The following is a 19,673-nucleotide window of genomic DNA, read 5'->3' on the forward strand; positions in this document are numbered from 1 at the left end:
GGAGGTAGGAATGAAGTTAACAGAACCCCGTTGGTAAGAAGAAGTACTTTTAACCCCCCTTTGCTTCCCCCAGTGGCAATTTTTGAAAAATTAACAGAAATGGAAATCAGGAATTTGTTGGTTAACTGTACTAAATAACTGGATGATAACCTAACTAAGGAAGAGCATAGTGTACTGAGGGAATTGAAGAACACCCATCAGGTGAGGATTATGAAACCGGATAAAGGGGGAGGGGTTTTGATTATGGGACAACATGATTATACTAGTAGGATGTTAAGTTATTTGAATAACAGTACATTCTTTAGTGGAGACTCCCTTAATGAAATAAATATTTTTAACAGTAGGCTGGATATGTTACTGGAAGAATTTTTCCAGGAATATAGCTTTAGTGAAGAGGAAATTAAGTTTTTGAAGGTAAAGTACCCTAAGGTTCCTTCCTTTTTCGGGATTCCAAAGATTCATAAATCTTTAGAAGACCCCCCGATGAGACCAATAGTGGCGGGGAGAGGAAGCAAAATGGAACCTTTGGCTAAAATGGTAGATTTCCACTTCAAAATTATTTTTGAAGATAAGGATCATGTGCTTAAGGACACTTGGCACCTTCTAAAAAGTTTAGCAACAAGCGAGTATATAGAGCAGGTGCTGTTTATTAGTATTGATGTGAAGGATTTATATCTGAGTGTATCCCACATGAGGAATGAGGAAGGGATGGAAATGTTTCAAAATACACTTAGCGAGGGTACCAGGTTTTCCAGTGATACGATATATGTGCTGACCGTATTGATGGAGTTAGTATTAAAAAATAATTTTGTATGGTATCAGGGAGAGTATTATAAACAAACCCAAGGTGTAGCAATGGGTGCTATTGTAGCACCAGTGTTTGCAAATATAGTACTTTGGTACTGGGAGACTAAGTTTGGTGTACTAAACTCTAGGTTCAAGAAACATCTGTATAGATATTATAGGCTCCTAGTTGATAGCCTATTGCTCTGGGAAGGTACAGAAACTGAGGTGGTGGAATTTATGGAATATATAAATGCCACAAGTTTTTTTAAATTTACATACTCAATGGGAAAAGAGGAGGTTAACTACCTTGATGTACACTTGTATGAAAATACTTTGGAAGGATGCCTGGAGTCGAAAATATTTAGAAAGCCAATGTTTTCTATCAGCTTTCTGCACTTTCAGAGTGAACACCCGTGTTGGCAGAAGAGCGGGATGATTAGGATTTCTAGATTAACTAGTGAGCACAACAAATTTGTAGAGTAACTGGGAATTTTGAAGGATTTTCTAGCGGATAGAGGGTTCCCAGAATACCTTCTGAAGGGGCAGAAAGAAAACGTAATTAGTGGAAATGATAGTTGGTATCCCCCGTTGTTAAAAAGTGAGGTGCAGATGAAGGAAAGCGAGTCCAGGATAGACTCATTTTGTTGTGTTATGACATGTGACTGGTATTCAGTTGTGTTCCGGAGAGTAATGGAAAACGAGCCTTTGGCTTGATGGGTAAGGTGCGCCCTAACCCTAAAATTGTGTATAGAAAGGGTAACGACTTGAAATCATTATTTGAAAGGAACCAGGAGAAGGTTGTGTGTAGGAAGGATGAGGAAGTGTGGAAATTGTAGGGAATGTAGGTTAATGTATGAAACTACCAGCATTGTTATTACAGGCTGCCAAAGGGCTACCAGCATTATTACAGGCTACCAAAGGGTTATTGGTGTTAAAGGGTTGTACAACTGCCAGACGAAGGGGGTTGTTTATGTGGCTTTATGTCAGACATGTAACACTTACTGTGTAGGAAAAACAGAAAAATAATTAAGAAAAAGGGTTTATCGGCATAATTATTCCATTAGGAGGCAAGATGGGACCAATGCACGTTATAGACAGTAGCACGTGCAAAGATTTTTAAAACAAATTGTGTTTGTGTGTTGGAAAAGGTTAGAAGGCAGGAGAGAGAGGTGGAAATTGGTCAAACTTTGTTGAATACAGGGAAATGTTCTGGCAGGTATTGCTAAATGCAAGTAACCTGCCGGGCCTTAATGATAGAATTTCAATTAGTAGTCTTCTGAATTTAAGGGCGGTGGTGGTGCTGCGGTAGCGTTGTCGTCTCATAGTAAGACACTGTCCGGTTCGATTCTCAGCTAGACCATCTTCTGCGTGGAGACATGCGTGAATGGGCATACCTTTGTTGAAGGTTGTGGGTCAGGGCTGGTAACTCGGCACGTAAAAATCAACTACCAATCATTAGCGGACCGGAGTTCCGCTGTGGCGACCCCTAAGCCGGGAAAAGCTGAAAGACACAACAAGTCTTCTGAATTTAAGGGCAGAAGAAATTTAAATTTGGATTTAAATTTAAAGAATAGAAATAAAAACAAAAATAAGATCCCATACAAAGTTTAAAATAGAAGATACAAAAAATAAACATTAAATATGAAGTACATTGTTTTAGGTAGATAATAAAATTAGAAAAGGTTTTAGTTAAGATGTATGTACTACCAATATTTGTGGAATTTTATCATAAGATGCATGTTTAGGATTCTTAGTGGGGATTGTACAGTAGGCATGAAATGTTAAAAGAATAAAACATTTTGTAAGTTTTATGAAAAAAAAATGTACATGGGGCCAGTTTCAAATGCTACGGTTTTTAGTTAGAAATATTGCTATTTTTGTTAAGAAAGGACGTCACATAATTGTTGTTTGGTATTTAAATGAAGGAAATGATGTGTATGTTTGCATCTGAAAAAGTTCAGTTTTTATGGTGGAATAAAGGAACAAAAGTGCTTATACAGCCTTTCTAGAAACTGGTGGTGCTGCCTTATTTTCGTTGGAAAGCCTTGCACTGTGTTCTTTTATATGGTGACTTTTTATTGGAGTTTTGTAGTTACTGCTTAGGATTCAGTTGACCAAGGACTTATCAGGGAAGGTCATTGGTATTGGTTAATCCTTGATGGTTCAGAAATGCATTCTGTCCATACCCTTGTGGATGGATTTTACTTTTGCCAGCATTGGCTGCTGGGTGTTTTGCTTAAATTACTCCAGCATGTATTTTATGACACCTGTTAATATAAGTACTATTAGTTATGGAGAGCGCTAGTGGGCTAAGGGAATTCGTGCTTATGCAACCAGTGTGTTTCACTAGGGAGTGCATTACTATGGATGTACAGGCATTCGTGAATGTGGGATTTTACGAAAGAAAAAAATACTATTGGTGGACAAGGTATTCCTAACCAGGTACCCATAAAGGAGGTTCCTTGCATAGACCAGTTGGTACAGCACAAATAACATACCTTTTATTTTTTCTGTATTTTTTCCCACCAGGCCACCTTGACGATCAGCCGTCCAGTTGACACTCCCCTTTGTCCCCCTCAAAGAGTTCAGTTTATTCTTCAGGTGAGGTGCCATTTCAAGATGTAGCACAATGCCAAATTGTCCTAGACTGGAGGATTGGTCTTGCTGCCTTTGGCAGTGGCATCAATTTTGACAAGCCTGTTTTAATCTTACCATTAACTGTTGTTGTCCTGCAGCAGTCTTTCACAGTACAGGCTACTGACCCAAATGCTCTTCTTTGTGTCCACCACCTTCCCTCACAATGTGTGAATAAGTGGCTTGGTGGGTGCTTTCCCCTGGTCCTTTGTGCTGCATTACTGCAATATCAGTCCTCTGCTGAGTATCAGTACTACAGCAGGTGGGGCTTTACTCTTCAACCCAGGATGGGTGAGCTGGTGTTGACTGCTCTGTTCGGCTGACACCTCCACCATTAAAGCCATTACTTGAAGCCAGGTCATCTGGTTTGTAGTCGAGCCTTTCCCCTCTGCACCACTTAGCACATTTTTATATGCTGCATTTGTTTGTCAGCATGCTTTTGCATCAGGTTGTCTGCTGGTCTAAACATTTTTCTCTTTTTCCTTATATGAGTGGATTTACCTCACTTTGTTTTTCTGTTGTTATAATCCTTCATTTGATGTTCTTCGTGTTTCACTGTTGCAGTCATCGCATTTGGGTTATCTGCTTACAGTAGCCCTCAGTCGGCCTGATTATCAAAGTCTTGGGTCCTGCGTCGGTTGCTGTCTCATCTTCCGTGACGTCAGGTAGTCGGGTATAAAGCATGCAGCCGACGCCATTACATCAGTCTTTCTTGGCATGCGGTGCCCGAAGCAGAAGCAGTTCGCAAGTGCCGGTCGGCCAACTCCTGAAATTTTCATTTTCGAGTTTCAGAACCGAAGTTTTCAACTAAAGCTAAGTACCCCATTGGGGAAAGTACAGTTTTGTACCTACCATAAATGTAGATGTTCGAGTGTAGACACTGCTGCAGTCATTACACTTGGGTTATCCTGCCGTCAGGCGGTTCCCCAGCCGGCCTGAGTTCCAAAGTTTTGGTCTGGCGAAGGGTTGCTGTCGCCTCCTCCCTGACGTCAGTGTGACAGGGGTATATAAGATGCAGCCGACGCCATTTTCTTCAGTTTTTCTTGCCCCAGATGTCAGGAGCCCCCAAATAGGTAGGCAATTCAAATTGCTAATAAAACATACATAAGAAATGCAAACAACATACTTTTAGCTACCAGCAAATACTCCCCATAGGTAGTAAAAGGTAGAGGAACTAGGTATGTACTAGCCAGTAAGAGGGGAAGGAGGGAGGGTAACCTGGACTGCAGCAGTGTCTACACTCGAACATCTACATTTATGGTAGGTACAAAACTGTACTATGTTCATCGTGTGACACTGCTGCAGTCATTACACTTGGGTAGAATCCCAAAGCTGAGGTAGGGTGGTTGGTTCTATAAGGCATTAGGGGTGGCTATAAGGCCCTGCAGCACTGCAGAGGTGAAGCCAGTTCTGGATTTAGAGTATAGAGGCAGATGGTCATGCTTGGTGAAGGTATGCACAGAACTCCATGTTGCTGCTTCCAAAATATCCTTGGTAGGTACTCCTCTGAGGTAGGCAGTTGAAGTGGCTGTTGCCCCGGTGGAGTGAGATCTAATGCTGTTAGGCACAGGTTTTCCATGGTGCATATAGCAGAAACGTATGCAATGTCTTATCCATTTGGAAATAGTCTGTTTTGAAATAGCTTTTCCCTGTGCTGCTGCAGCATATGCTACCAATAATTGCTCAGATTTTCTGAAAGCTTTGGTTTTGTCCAAGTAGAAGCGTAACTGCCTGTGAATGTCCAATGAATGCAGTAGTCTTTCCCCTTTATTCTGTGGTTTTGGATAAAAAGTAGGCAAGTGAATGGTTTGGTTTAGAGACACACTTGAAACCACCTTAGGCATAAACGTAGGGTTAGGTCTTGAGGACACCCTGTCCTGGTGGAAAATGAGGAAAGGTTCCACTGCCATTAGTGCCTGTAATTCTGAAACTCTTCTTGCAGAAGTTATTGCCAGGAGCAGAGCAGTTTTCCAAGAAATGTATTTTAATTCTGCCGTGCTAGCTGGTTCAAAAGGAGGTAAAGTTAATTTTTCCAAGACAAAGTTGAGGTCCCAAGTTGGAGTAGGTGCTCTACGGGGCGGTCTTATGTTTTTAGCCCCTCTGAGGTACTGTTTTAGCAAAGGATTAGAGAAAATTGGTGGATTCGTGTTGTAATGTGCAGAGATGGCAGAGGCATGGATCTTGATGGATGAAAAGGAGAGGCCTTTGTCCAGCATCTCAGTCAAATATTGTAGTATCTGAGGAATGTTTGGCACAAGAGGATCAAGGCTGTGAGCCTGGTTCCAGGCACAGAATTTCTTCCATTTATCCGAGTAGGCTTTCCTGGTACTAGGCCTTCTGGCCTCCAGAATGACATCCATAACTGCTTTGGAGAGAGGCATTGTTTGCGTGGCTAGGGAATCTTCCATGCAGCTAGGTTTAGTGTCTTTAGCTGGCTGTGGAGTAACTGATTGTTGTGCTGAGATAGCAGATGTGGTATTTGAGGCAAAATCCAGGGTGGTCCTTGTGCTAAGTTTTTTAAGATTGGGTACCAGTGCTGGCGTGGCCAGTCTGGTGCAATCAGGATCATTTTTGGCCCTTCTTGCCTGGCTTTTATGAGTACCTTTGGGAGAAGAGGCAGTGGTGGAAAAGCATATACTTGTAGGTTTGTCCAGCTGAATGAGAGGGCATCCACTTTCCATGCTTGCGGATGGTAACTTCTTGTGCAGAATTTCTTTAGCTGGCAATTCATTGGGGAGGCAAACAGATCTATGTCCGGGCTCCACCATTTCTTTGTTATCATTCTGAATATTTGAGGATTCAATTCCCATTCGTGGGGATCCATGATATTTCTGCTTAAGTCATCTGCCAGTGTGTTTTTCTCTTCTGGCAGGAATTGTGCTTGTAGATTAACTTGATAGTTTATAGCTGTGTTCCACAAGGTCATGGCTTGTCTGCAGAGGGGGTAGGAGTGAGTGCCCCCTTGCTTGTTTATGTACCACATAACTGTGGTGTTGTCTGTCTTTAGTAGTAGTTGTCCTGGATGCAACAGGTCCTTGAAAGCTATAAGGGCATTTTGTACAGCTAACATCTTTTTTTGATTGATGTGAAGATGCCTTTGTTCTGCGGGCCACTTGTCCTGAATACATTTTCCTGCCATGTGTGCTCCCCAGGCGTAATCCGATGCATCTGTTGTCAGTGTCTGCCTGGCTATGGGTTGAGTGAAAGGCTGTCCCTTGTTGAGGTGACAAGCTTGAGCCCACCATTGAAACTCCTGTTGAAGGCAAGGAATTAGTGGTATAACTGTTTCCAAACTTTGACAGTGTTGAGACCATACATTCTTTAGGTCCCATTGTAGTTTCCTCATATGCAGTCTGGCATATGGAATTAGTAGTATGCAAGATGCCATGAAGCCCAAGGCCTGCAGAATTTTTCTTGCAGGGAGTTGGGTCTTTGTTGCCATTAATTAAAAGTATTGTGTCAGTTGTCCTTGTCTGGCGTGAGAAAAGATCCAGAATGGGCCTCCAGGCTTTGTCTTTTCTGGGAACCAGAAAGAGTCTTGAGTAAAATCCTTGCCCTTGTTCCTGTGGTGGTACCTTTTGAATAGCTCCCATGATCATGAGTGCCATAATTTGTTTTTGGGCCTCTGCCCATTGAGTTAGTGGCAGATTTGGCATTCCTTTTAATCTTGGCAGAGTGTGAAAGTGGAACCTGTAACCTTTTGAAATAATATTGAGATCCCATTTGTCTTGGGTGATTATATGCCAATTGTGATAAAAAAAGTGCCAGTTTTCCTCCCAAAGGGGCTGCCAAGAGTGAGTTGTTTGGCAGCTGGAGTGGGAAGTCATTGGGGCTGTTTTTTATATGGTTGGTGCCTGTCTTCCCCTTCTTTCTGGCCTGATGCACCCCATTGTCGAGGCCTGTAAGGACCTTGTGGTTGACCTCTACCTCTTGGCCGTCTGTATCTGCCCCTTTGAGGTCTGTCATTAACTGGAAAGGACCAAGTCTTTGTTGGCCAGTTTCTACTAAATCGAGGAGGCTGAACCTGTAAGAAATCCTTCACTGTTTGTATAGATTTTGCCTTATCCTCCATTTTCTTTAATACCTCTTCTGCCTTAACTCCAAATAAAACATCCTGCTGTAAAGGTGCATCCAGTAATTTAGCTTTAACATGATCTGGTAACGTATGTTCTTTTAACCATGCATGTCTTCTAATGACAGAGCCTGTAACTGCTGCTCTGCATGAGGCCTCTAAAGAATCAAAACCACATTGCAAAGCATGCTTTCCCACTTGTTCAGCGGCATGCAATAAATCCTGCATTTCTTTAAAATTAGGAGGATCTGTATCTGGAAGCATTTTTTGTTTCAACTGAGACATCAAAAATTGCTGATATTTTAACATGTGAAACTGGCAATTTAAGGCTCTCATTGCTAAAGTTGCAGACGTATATACTTTCTTTCCCCATCTGTCTAGTGCTCTGGAATCTCTGTCAGAGGGAACTGGGTTCTTTGCTGATGAGACCTTAACCCCTTTGGGTCCCTGAGAAATAGTTTCAGGATCAGCAACAGGGCTTTTATACAGAAATTTGTGAGTCAGGGACTCTGTATTATCTGTCCGGTTTAAGTGGAGCTGGAGGTAAGGAATCAGGATTTAAGATGGATTCAGTGTACACATCATCCACAATATCTAGCACTGGTGGAATAGCCAGGGGTCTGTGTTGAGGTAATAATAGGAAGTCTATGAGCCTTTTCTTGGATTCTGAATAATCCTGGCCTTCCCAATGGAAATGCTCCCTCATGATATGTAAGGTTTCCCCAAAGGAGTAGTCCTCGGGCGGAGAGGCTGATGGAATAGATTCCTCAGCATCAGAATCCCCATAAGGAGGTAAAGAATATCCCAGGTCTGAGGATGAATCTGAGGAAATGGACCCCTGGTCGGATGAATCATAATCTGCATCCTGTCTAGGCCTTTTATCAGGTGGGGGATGGGAACCCCTGATCAGAGTGATTAGGTCTTCGGCCATTTTGAGCATTTGTTTCTTAGGCATGGAAGCCTGTCCTGGAGAATGCTTTACTTGTTTCTTAGTTTTTAAAGGTGGCTTTGACTTAGAAGAGGGTTTAATGCTTAGCTGAGTAGGTCTGAAGACACCCTCTGAAGCTGCTGGTAGCTCAGGTACTCCGGATCCCTCTGCAGGATCGGTTTCGGTCTGCTGAAAAGCTAGTGCGTCCGAAGGCCCAGCCATCTCCACGTGGGTGTCGGGGGTGGCCTGTGGTTCTGCAGAAGCGGTCGTCAGTGGCTGCGAAGGTGCCTCACTGAAAACCGGAGAACCGGTGACTGGCCTAGAAGAGGCGTCTTCGTCAGTTTTGGGCCTCGGATGCTGTCCTTGTCTTTGCGCTTTTTATGAATACCGGTGGTCAGAAGTTCCGACGGCATAGTATAATTAAATTCTCTGCCAAAGTAATGTCAGGCAAAATCAAACCGACGTTTAATAGTGCACTTATTAAACCTAGCACAAAACCGACAACCAATAACATCGTGGTCTGGGCCTAGGCATGGGATACAATAAGAATGGAAATCTTTATGAGGTATTTGCTTCCCACAAGAAATACAGTTATTAACTTTTACTGACATCGGTCTGAGGCAAGAAAAAGTTTCCCCAACGAGGTACTTAGCTTTGTAGAAGACTTCGGTTCTGGATTCGGAATGAAAATCTCAGGAGTAGGCCGACCGGCACTTGCGAACTGCTTTTGCTTCGGGCACCGCGCAGCAAGAAAGACTAAAGAAAATGGCGTCGGCTGCATCTTATATACCCCTGTCGCACTGACGTCAGGGAGGAGGCGACAGCAACCGACGCCGGACCAAGACTTTGGAACTCAGGCCTGCTGGGGAACCGCCTGACGGCAGGATAACCCAAGTGTAATGACTGCAGCAGTGTCACACGATGAACATTTTCTTGCTCTAAACCGATGTCAGTAAAAGTCAATAATTGTATTTCTTGTGGAAAGCAAATATCTCACAAAGATTTTCATTCATACTGTATTCCTTGCCTAGTCCCTGACCACGACGTACCTCGCTGACGGTTTTGTGCCTTATTTAGGCAACAGTCTATTCATTGTCGGTATATTTACACTTTTAAATATTTTGCTACTTGGTTCAATTATCCAGATATGTCTCGGTAAGCCATCCGACTACCGACATCCTGAAAAAACGCAAAGATAAAGACAGAGACAGGCCACCTAGGTCCAAAGCTGCTGACGGCCCTTCTCCTAAGCCAGTCGCCAGTTCGCTTTCGCAGCCCCTGATACCTGCTACTTCAGATTCGCAGGCCTCTGCTGAGACCCATTCGGAGTCCAGTATGCTGCGAGATGCTTCAACTGTGGAACCTGCGGATGTCTTTACCTTGGATGGGTCCGCAGCCACTGTGCAGGCAGCGGCTTCTGAGGGTGTATTCAGGCCTACCGAACTGCATATTAAACCAACACCATCATCTTCTTCAGGGCCTAAAACTCAAACTATGCCTAGAAAACCAATGCCCAGACCGCATGGACAGGCCTCTATGCCTAAAAAACGGATGATAATGGCTGAAGACCTTATTACTTTAATCAGGGGAAGCCAACCTTCCCCCTCTAATATAACTAGGACTGAATTTGCTTATGATACTTCTTACCAGGATTCTGAAATTTCTGTTTCCTCTGATGACCAGGATTTACCTTTATCTACCTATGAGGATTCTGATGCAGAGGACTCTATTCCCTCTGCTCCCCCCCGCCAGAGGATTTCTCTTTTGGTGAAACCCTACATACTCTTAGGGAACACTTTCGGTGGGAAAGCCAGGATTACTCTGATTCTAAAAAGAGACTTAGGGATTTCTTACTCCTGCCCCAGCACAGGCCTTTAGCTGTCCCCCTGTACTAGACATTGTTGATGATGCCTTTTCTGAATCTAGCTTGGCCCCTGACTCTTTACCTCCTGCTCCCAGAAAACCTGATAGATATTACAGGGTTCCTGACTCTCACAAGTTCCTTTTAAAAAATCCTACTGCGGATCCTGAGACCATTTCACAGGGACCCAAGGGCATCAAAGCTACTACTGCCAAAAATCCTACCCCCCTCTGATAGAGAATCCAGAGCGCTGAATAGATGGGGTAAGAAAGTATGCACTTCTGCAACTTTGGCCATTAGGGCCTTAAACTGCCAGTTTCATATGTTAAAGTATCAGCAGCATATAATTGGATTGCTTAAACAGAAAATGATGTTGATTCCTGATTGTGCTGAAAATAAGGATTTACAGGATTTAATGCATTCTGCTGAACAGATTGGAAAGCATACTTTGCAATGTGGTTTTGATTCACTAGAGGCATCTTGCAGGACTGCTGTCACTGGGTCTGTACTTGGAAGGCGTGCTTGGCTTAAGGAGCAATCTTTGCCAGATCATGTTAAAGCTAGATTGCTGGATGCTTCCTTAAATCAGGACCACCTGTTTGGCAACAGAGCAGAAGTTGTTCTTAAAAAGATGGAGGAAAAAGCTAAATCTATGAAAACTGTTAAAGATTTCCTACATGTACAACTTCCAAGATTTAGTAGGCATTGGCCCTCTAAGAATTGGTCTTTTCCTGCCTCATCCAAGCCTTCTCAGTCCAAACCCAGAACCAGCAAAACACCCAGGCTTCAGTCCCAGGGTAAGCACAGGGCTAAACAGTGAGGGGCTTCCACTTCCAAATCAGGGAGTAGTAAGACTCCCTCTTATGGTAAACTGTCTCAGTGACTTAACTTTAAAACTTCCAAGCACTTCTCAACTGACTGCTCCTTCAGGAGGAAAGATTGCTCTGCAGGCAAAAAACTGGGAACTCATTACCCAGAACAAATGGGTGTTTAAATATAGTTTTGCAAGGATACAGATTTCACTTCCACACGTTACCAACCCCAAACGGTTGGCCAGATCTACCTCCAAATCAGTGGGCAGAGGCTCAAAAGCAAGTACTCTCTCTCTTAAGTATAAAGGCTATTCAGACTGTACCAGAAGAGGAAAAGGGACAAGGTTTCTACTCAAGACTTTTCCTGGTGCCCAGAAAATACAACTCTTGCTGTCCTGTCCTGGACCTGTCTATCTTAAACACCTTTTAGGTGATTCCAAAATTCAAGATGCTAACTCTTCACCAGTTGCTTCCCATGATAGGCAAAGATGCCTGGTTGGCAACACTGGATTTAAAGGAAGCCTACCTGCGCATCCCAATCAGGGAATCTTGCAGAAAATACCTTCGCTTCAAAGCAGGCTGCATGCACTGCCCTTTGGCTTATCTACTTCGCCCAGGGTATTCACAAAGTGCCTGGCTCCAGTCATTGCATTTTGCAGGCAAAGAAATATTCAAATATACCCATACCTGGAGAATTGTCTAATTCAGGCAAAAAGCCAGGACATACTTCTGAATCATCTGCCATTTGTACAAAAGGTGTTAACTTGTCTGGGGTACACCATCAACGAAAAGAAATCACAGCAGGTACCCTGTCAACAAATTATATTCCTGAGAGCAAGCTTAAACACAACTTCCCAGATGGCTTTCCTCACCCCAGAGAAACAAATTAATTTAACAACGTACTTCAAACTAGGGGCCACAAAAACCCTGCTATCTGCAAGGCAAATACTGCAAGCCATGGAGTTCATGGCCTCGTGCATTCTACTAATTCTGTGTGCAAGACTGCATATGAGGAAACCACAATGGTATCTAAAAAGCCTATGGTGTCAACATTATCAGGATCTAGAAGCAATGACTCCTATTATACCTTGCCTATGGTTAGAATTCCTTTGGTGGGCAGAGGCCTGCCACCAAAAGAAGGGACTACCATTCACTCTACCTCCTGCCACCCAAACCCTAACAGCAGATGCATCAGACTATGCATGGGGGGGCTCACCTGGCAGGAAAGTGCATTCAGGGCAAATGGAACCCAAGTCAAATGCACCTGCATATCAATCAAAAAGAAATGTTAGCTGTACAGAATGCTCTGACAGACTTCAAAGACCACATTCTTCCAAGACAATTAATGGTAAAGATGGACAACACCACTGTTATGTGGTACATAAACAAGCAGGGGGTACCCACTCTTACCCCTTCTGCGGACTAGCCATGGCTGTGTGGTACACAACCTTGAGCTACCAAGTTCATCTACAGGCTCAATTCCTACCAGGAAAACTAAATACACTGGCAGACGAACTAAGCAGAAATCTCATGGACCCAAACGAGTGGAAACTGGAACCAGATATTTTCAACATGTTGATCAACAAATGGGGGATCCCAGGTATAGACCTGTTTGCCTCCCCCCAAAACTACCAATTGGACAAATTCTGCACAAGGACTCCCCACAAACAAGCTTGGAAAGTGAATGCTCTGTCCTTCAGCTGGAAAAATCTATCAGTTTATGCCTTTCCTCCACTGCCTCTCCTCTCCAAAGTACTACTAAAGATCAAACAGGACAAACCAAGGATAATGCTGATTGCACCAGACTGGCCACGCCAACACTGGTACCCTCTCTTGCGCATTGTGTCACAGCTGGTCCCATGGCACCTACCTCAGACCCCTACCCTGCTGTCTCAGCAGGAGAGCCAGATTCTGCACCCCCAGCTTCAAACCCTGAACCTGGCAGCCTGGCTGATTACCTAATCTCTCAGTTACTATCCCTCAGTAAACAAGTGTTGGATGTCATTTTGGAGGCAGAGGCCTAGTACTAGAAAATCTTATGCTGAAAAATGGAAAAGATTCTGTGCTGGAACTAAACTCCAGGGATGGCCACAGCAGTGCCCAATTTACCTCAGATTCTTCAATACTTAACTGAGATGCTTCACAAGGGCCTTTCCTTTTCCTCCATCAAAAATCACGCCTCAGCCATTTCAGCTCATTACAACTCGGAACCACCCCTCTTTTCTCACCCACTGCTAACACAGATCCTCAGAGGGGCCAAAAACTTAAAATCACCCAGGAGAGCACCAACTCCAGCCTGGGACCTTAATTTGTATTGAAAAAACTCACTCTTCCTCCTTTTGAGCCAGCTGCAACTGCAGAGTTAAAATTCCTTTCTTGGAAAACAACTTTCCTTTTAGCAATCACTTCAGGAAGAAGGGTGTCTGATTTACAGACCCTTATGGCAGTGGAGCCTTTCATCATCTTTCACGCGGACAGCGTGTCCCTCAGGACCAATCCCTCATGCCCAAGGTGGTATCCAGTGTGGCTCTTAATCAGTCCATTCATTTGCCAACCTTCTTTTCTAATCCACAGAACAAAGGGGAACGGATACTGCACTCCTTAGACGTGCACAGACAACTTAGATTTTACTTGGACAGGACTAAACCTCTAAGGAAATCTGAACAACTGCTGGTGGCATTTGCTGCAGGGGCAGAGAGGAAGGCTATTTCAAAACAAACCGTTTCTAAATGGATAGACCATTGCATTCATTTCTGCTGTAAGCACCATGGAAAACCTATCCCACAGGGGATTAGACCCCATTCAACCAGGGCTGCATCTACCTCTACAGCCTTTCTCAAAGGTATCCGTACCAGAGACATCCTAGAAGCTGCTACCTGGAGTTCTGTACATACTTTCACCAAGCATTACCATTTGCCAGTTTTCTCTAAATCCACAGCTGGCTTTGCCACTGCAGTCTTGCAGTGCCTTATAGCTGGTCCTAATGCTATCTAAATTCCTCCTCCCATCCTTAGCTTTGGGGATCTACCAAATGTAATGATTGCAGCAGTGAAACACGAAGAACATAGTACAGCTGTGTACACTTACCATAAATGTAGATGTTCGAGTGTATTCACTGTTGCAGTCCTGGTTACCCTCCCTCCAACCCCCTGACTTCTTTTGGCTATTCCTCTAGTCTCCTTTACTGTACTGAAAAGTTTTTTGGTGTATTTGCTTTTTTTGTTGGAGGTATATCCTTGTGTGTGTGTGTAGATATATATATATATATATATATATATATATATATATATATATATATATAATTGCTTCCCATGAAGGGGGGCACCTGACATCTGGGGCAAGAAAAACTGATGTAATGGCTTCGGCTGCATGCTTTATACCCGACTACCTGACGTCACGGAAGATGAGACAGCAAGTGATGTAGGACCCAAGACTTTGATAATCAGGCCGACTGAGGGCTACTGCACGCAGATAACCCAAATGTGATGACTGCAACAGTGAATACACTCGAACATCTGCATTTATGGTAAGTGTACACAACTGTACTTTTGGTAATACAGTATGGACTAATTTTGTATCTGAATGTTAATGCAGCTGTTATATTGGACTGTACTTAGATGTGTATCAGTTTCCTGAACTCAGAAGTAGATGTGTGTTGAGTGGAGAGGCATGACTTCAGAACCTCAGTTAAGATGGGAGTACACCTATACCTTCTAATAGATCGCCGGATGATTTGAAGTGTCTGATGCACAAAGTAATGGTATTTTATCGTAGAGCACTGGAGAAACTGGAATATTGATGAAAGAGGCACAGCAGAATGAAATGTAAAAGGGAAGTTGGGTCACTACTACCTTTGCTTATTTATTTATTCATTTATTGATAGATTGATTGTTAGCAGAGTAGAGGGACTAATCTTCTGACCCTTTTCAGTCGTGTCCCAGGCTCAGGAAGAGTACAACTGATTTGCAACATACATGCAGGAGATTTTACACAGAACAGAATGGTGGAAGTGTATAAAAATAATAACTTGCTGAGTATGAGAGATACCCAGAATATTGCAGTAAATGTTGCACAATACAATTAGGATAGAGAAACAGTGCATTCATAAAGTAGTGTTCACATACTTGGAGTAAGCATTAACTATGAAATTCAAAAAGCAGTTATGTATATTGACAGTTAGTGTGGGAAACTGCATGCAGATTTTTATTTACATTATATACAATGTGAGAAAGTAAATGTAAAATGGTTGGAGTGCTATGTTGTGTAAGATATTGCTTTTCGATATTCTGGGATTATTTATCCAATGTAGTTGTTTAACATATAATAAAGGTAAGCTTGCTTCTGGCTTCAGTTATTACTGCCTTTTTTCTTCATAGCTTCTACTTGGCTTTGCTATGATTTTCTAACTGCTTTGCTTTCATCACTAAGCGGAGTCCTGTTATGGAAAAGGTGTAAATGAATCTGAAACTGTATCATAGCTGCTGTCAGATCTGATGCTATTCTTTGTTATGCAGCAGAGTGGTGCAAAAAAGGAGAAGGAGCGAGATAACTTGGACGACAAGAAAAGAAACCCTATCTTGAAGTACATTGGGAAACCTAAAGGAGGCTCCCAGAGCAGTGAGTAACAAAATTTGTTCATTCATCCATTTTTACACTGTGGCTTGTATGTCACTCAGCCTGAGGTTTTCTTTTTATCACACACGTTTTTTTTTCTGCTACAAACATAGGGTTACAGAGGCAGCATAATTTCTGTAGCAAATATGCACAGTTGTACAGAGTTGCTGTCTTTTGTAGTACAAATAATTTGCTAGACATTCGTATTTACAAATAATTTGCCTTTGGCCAGAAACCTTAAGCTGAGTGTCGAAAAATCAAAAAATAAGTCTGAAAATGCTGAGAAGAGCAAATCTTGAAATCGCTCTTATCCTTAAAATTTCTTTTTGCAGTGGGGGGAAGGGGGGCAAGCTCCCCTCCTGCATCCCAAACTTATATATACCAACATTGAGATTGCCATACGTCAAAGAAAAGGGAATATTTTGAGAAATGATCTCTCTGACTTGGTATATACAAGTCTGATCTCTTGGCCATTCAGTCTCTGTGTTTTGGAACTCGTTGTAACGGGTCCTGACCTTTAAAATGGTTACCAATCCAAATGTATTTGTCAGAGTGTGTGTCCCTCAGTGAAAACTTTCTTGGTGTAGTAGTACTTCAGATCTGTAAGAAAATGGTTTTCCTGTAAGTGGTTCAGGCTAAAATGGCTGCACATCTTCTGAGGTGAATTATAAACTAGATAGTATTTATAAGTATGCCATTTGTATGCTAGATGTGATCAGACAGATGGTTTGCAACCCTTCCACACTCCATCTTCTCTTACATCTCCTTTTGGGACTGCAGAAGTCCCCTCAGTAGTGTCACTTGTTTCCTGCTAGTGCATGGTTGCCTTCCTTTTATACAAACCTCATCAGAAGGGAGCTACAGCACATGTAGTGGTATAGAAGTGGTGGCCCTGATTATGTTTCCGATAGTCCATATTTTAATGTTGCTGAGTTACTGGGCCAGAGAGCACACACATACAGTGAGTCTGAGGTGATTAACAAGCCTGCTCACATTCATGAGAGGACTGGGGATTTCCGTGCTCTGGCACTGACCCCATGTGAGGACTTTGAGTCCTGCCACCTACAGACAACTTGGCCGCAGCACTGTGATAATCTGGGTTGCTTGTGCTGTTACGATCATCATTTAGGTTGCACCAAAGCATTGCATGGTGGGACGACAGGGGATTAGACAGGAAGGTGAAAGCATGTACCTGGATTATAAATGATTCATCTAGTCTTTTGTCAGGAATGACAGCTACCCTGACTTGGGTAGAGAGTATATGGGGGTTGGAGAGATGTGAAGATGAATGGTGGCTGTTACTGAGTGCTGTGTAAGATGGTAGACACTCTAGTACAATGCTGGAACCGTGTCCTAACTAGCACCAGCTTTGGAAAATAGCTGGGTAATTGGTATATATGTTTTTTTATTCATTTTCATCAAGCAGAAATGCATTCACATGCAATCTTCAAGCACAGTGCACCTTTCTTGCATCAGTGGTTAGCTGCGTCTACGTTCTACTCATAACCTGTGTGCCTCCCAGCAGTCCATTTATACAGTGTTTTCCATTTTGTTTCTATTCCCTGTTGTTACTGTTAATGTGATTGTGTTGTGTAACCTCTTCCCATTCTTTCTTCTTCCTTTCCTGCCTTTTCTCATCTTGAGCAGTTATTGCCATATTCTGCCTGTCTCTCTGAATTTGTTATACCTTTTGTCCCTTTTCCCAATTTTCTGTGACATAGTTTTGATCTCAGGTGCCATAAGTATGTGCACCCTTAGCTTGCTGTCCTCCCTTCCTTTTTGTGAAGCCATTTTGATCCTCTTGTATTACCGTTGGTAGATTCTAACTAGAACAACCTTTTTGCTAATACTTTGGCCATTTTCTTGTCAAGGAGTTGGATGTTTATCTTCCTACTTCTCTACTGCCCCACCATAGTCTTCTAGTATTAGTATTTTTACTCTTGGCTGTGTCTCATGGTGTTTGACATCACCTCTTAAGTCTACTATTCTGTTTTATTCTTCACCTGGCACCTGACACATCTGTCTCCACTTCACATGTAGATCTCTAGTGGAAATCCATCTGGGCTTCCTGCTTTTCTTTCCTTTATTTTATGAATGGCATGTTTATCCTTCTTGATTAGTAAAACTTGTATTTAGCATTGTTTTCTGCCTCTGTCCCAATTATGTTCCCATCCCCAAGGGTTCCTGGTCTTGTGTTTCTTGTGGTTCCCCTTCTTGTTCTGTATAAACATTTCTGTAATACTCCCTGAGGCATTCGCTGAGTTTTTCGTTATCGTCTCTGATTCTTCCTTCTCCTTTTTTCACGCTCCCTGATGTTTTGTTCACGTTTATGATTTTTTTCTTTTTTGCTGGCTGTTTACCTTAGCCCACCACTCACCAGTAATCTTTCTGTACCACTGCACAACTTCCCCCGTTGTAGTGGTTTTGCTCACTAGCTTCCATCTTACCTTTCTTTTCTCGTCCTTTCCTGTTTGTCTTCCTCACTCTGCCATATTTCTTTCTGGATCCCTGCCAGCTTTTCTCAGCATGCTTATTTCCCCAACCACTTTCTTTCTTCTCCATCCTGTGCCTTCATTATTTCCCCCTGACCACTGCCTTCACTCCATGCCACCAGTGCTCCTTCATCTCTGTTCTGTACATTTCATTGCCCATTCAGTCTGGTGCACTGTGTTCCCTAGTTTTCCCTTTCTTGTTGCTTCTTCCATTTATGGCTGACTTATCTCCATCCTATCCTTTCTTGACATACATTCCTCATAGTAGTGGTCATGACCAGTGGTGCCTGATCCAGTATAAATGTTACCTGCATTTTCTGTGTTCTTCACTCTTCACTCAGTACCTTTCTTGACCAATGACCTCTCAGGCTTGCCTGTAGTCATAAAAGTGTGCTTCCAACCTGCAGGTATTTTTTCCCTCTATACAGTGCGTATAAAAAGTGTACATGCCAGTTTTTTGTGATACAAAAAATGAGACTGCAATAAATCATTTCAAAACTTTTCCCATCTTTAATGTGACCTGTACGATTCAATTGAAAAACAAATCTATTAGGAGAAAAAATATAAAAGATAAAAATGTACAATATAGTTGAAAAAGTGTGCACACCCTTAAACTAATACTTTGTTGTGTGTGCACACCCTTAAACTAATACTTTGTTGTGTGTGCACACCCTTAAACTAATACTTTGTTGTGTGTGCACACCCTTAAACTAATACTTTGTTGTGTGTGCACACCCTTAAACTAATACTTTGTTGTGTGTGCACACCCTTAAACTAATACTTTGTTGTGTATGCACACCCTTAAACTAATACTTTGTTGTGTGTGCACACCCTTAAACTAATACTTTGTTGTGTGTGCACACCCTTAAACTAATACTTTGTTGTGTGTGCACACCTTAAACTAATACTTTGTTGTGTGTGCACACCCTTAAACTAATACTTTGTTGTGTGTGCACACCCTTAAACTAATACTTTGTTGTGTGTGCACACCCTTAAACTAATACTTTGTTGAACCGCCTTTTGATTTAATTACAACATTCAGTCTTCTTGAGTAGGAGTCTTATCAGCATGACACATCTTGACTTGGCATATTTGCCCACTCTTCCTTTTCGAAAGCACTCCAAATTTGTCAGATTGTGATCTCTTGTACACAGCCCTCTTCAGGTCACCCCACAGATTTTCTATTGGATTTAGGTCTGGGCTCTGGCTGGGCCGTTCCAAAACTTTAATTTTCTTCTGGTGAAGCTATTCTTTTGTTGATTTGGATGTATGCTTGGGGTCATTGTTGTGTTGAAAGATGAAATTCATCTTCAGCTTTCTAGCAGACACCTGAAGGTTTTGGGCCAAAAGTGACTGGTGTTTGGAATTGTTCATAATTCCCTTCACCTTGACTAAAGCCCTAGTTCCAGCTGAAGAAAAGCAACCACAAAGCATGATACTGCCACCACTATGCTTCACTGGTGGGGATGGTGTT

At 42.5% G+C, this 19,673-nt stretch overlaps 1 protein-coding gene across 7 annotated transcripts in view; it reads left to right on the forward strand.

The window, feature by feature from the left end:
• Window positions 1–19,673, forward strand: part of ARHGEF11 (Rho guanine nucleotide exchange factor 11) — a 4,318,379-nt gene that overhangs the window by 2,750,999 nt on the left and 1,547,707 nt on the right. For all 7 annotated transcript variants that reach the window (XM_044059024.1, XM_044059020.1, XM_044059026.1 and 4 more), the window contains one exon: window positions 15,608–15,710. In XM_044059024.1, the coding sequence (XP_043914959.1) occupies window positions 15,608–15,710 (103 nt within the window). The remainder of the gene's footprint in view (window positions 1–15,607; window positions 15,711–19,673) is intronic.

This window comes from Protopterus annectens, chromosome 17.part0, assembly GCF_019279795.1.
Source record: "Protopterus annectens isolate FY-2018-M chromosome 17.part0, PAN1.0, whole genome shotgun sequence".
In the NCBI taxonomy this organism is placed as follows: Eukaryota; Metazoa; Chordata; order Ceratodontiformes; family Protopteridae; genus Protopterus; species Protopterus annectens.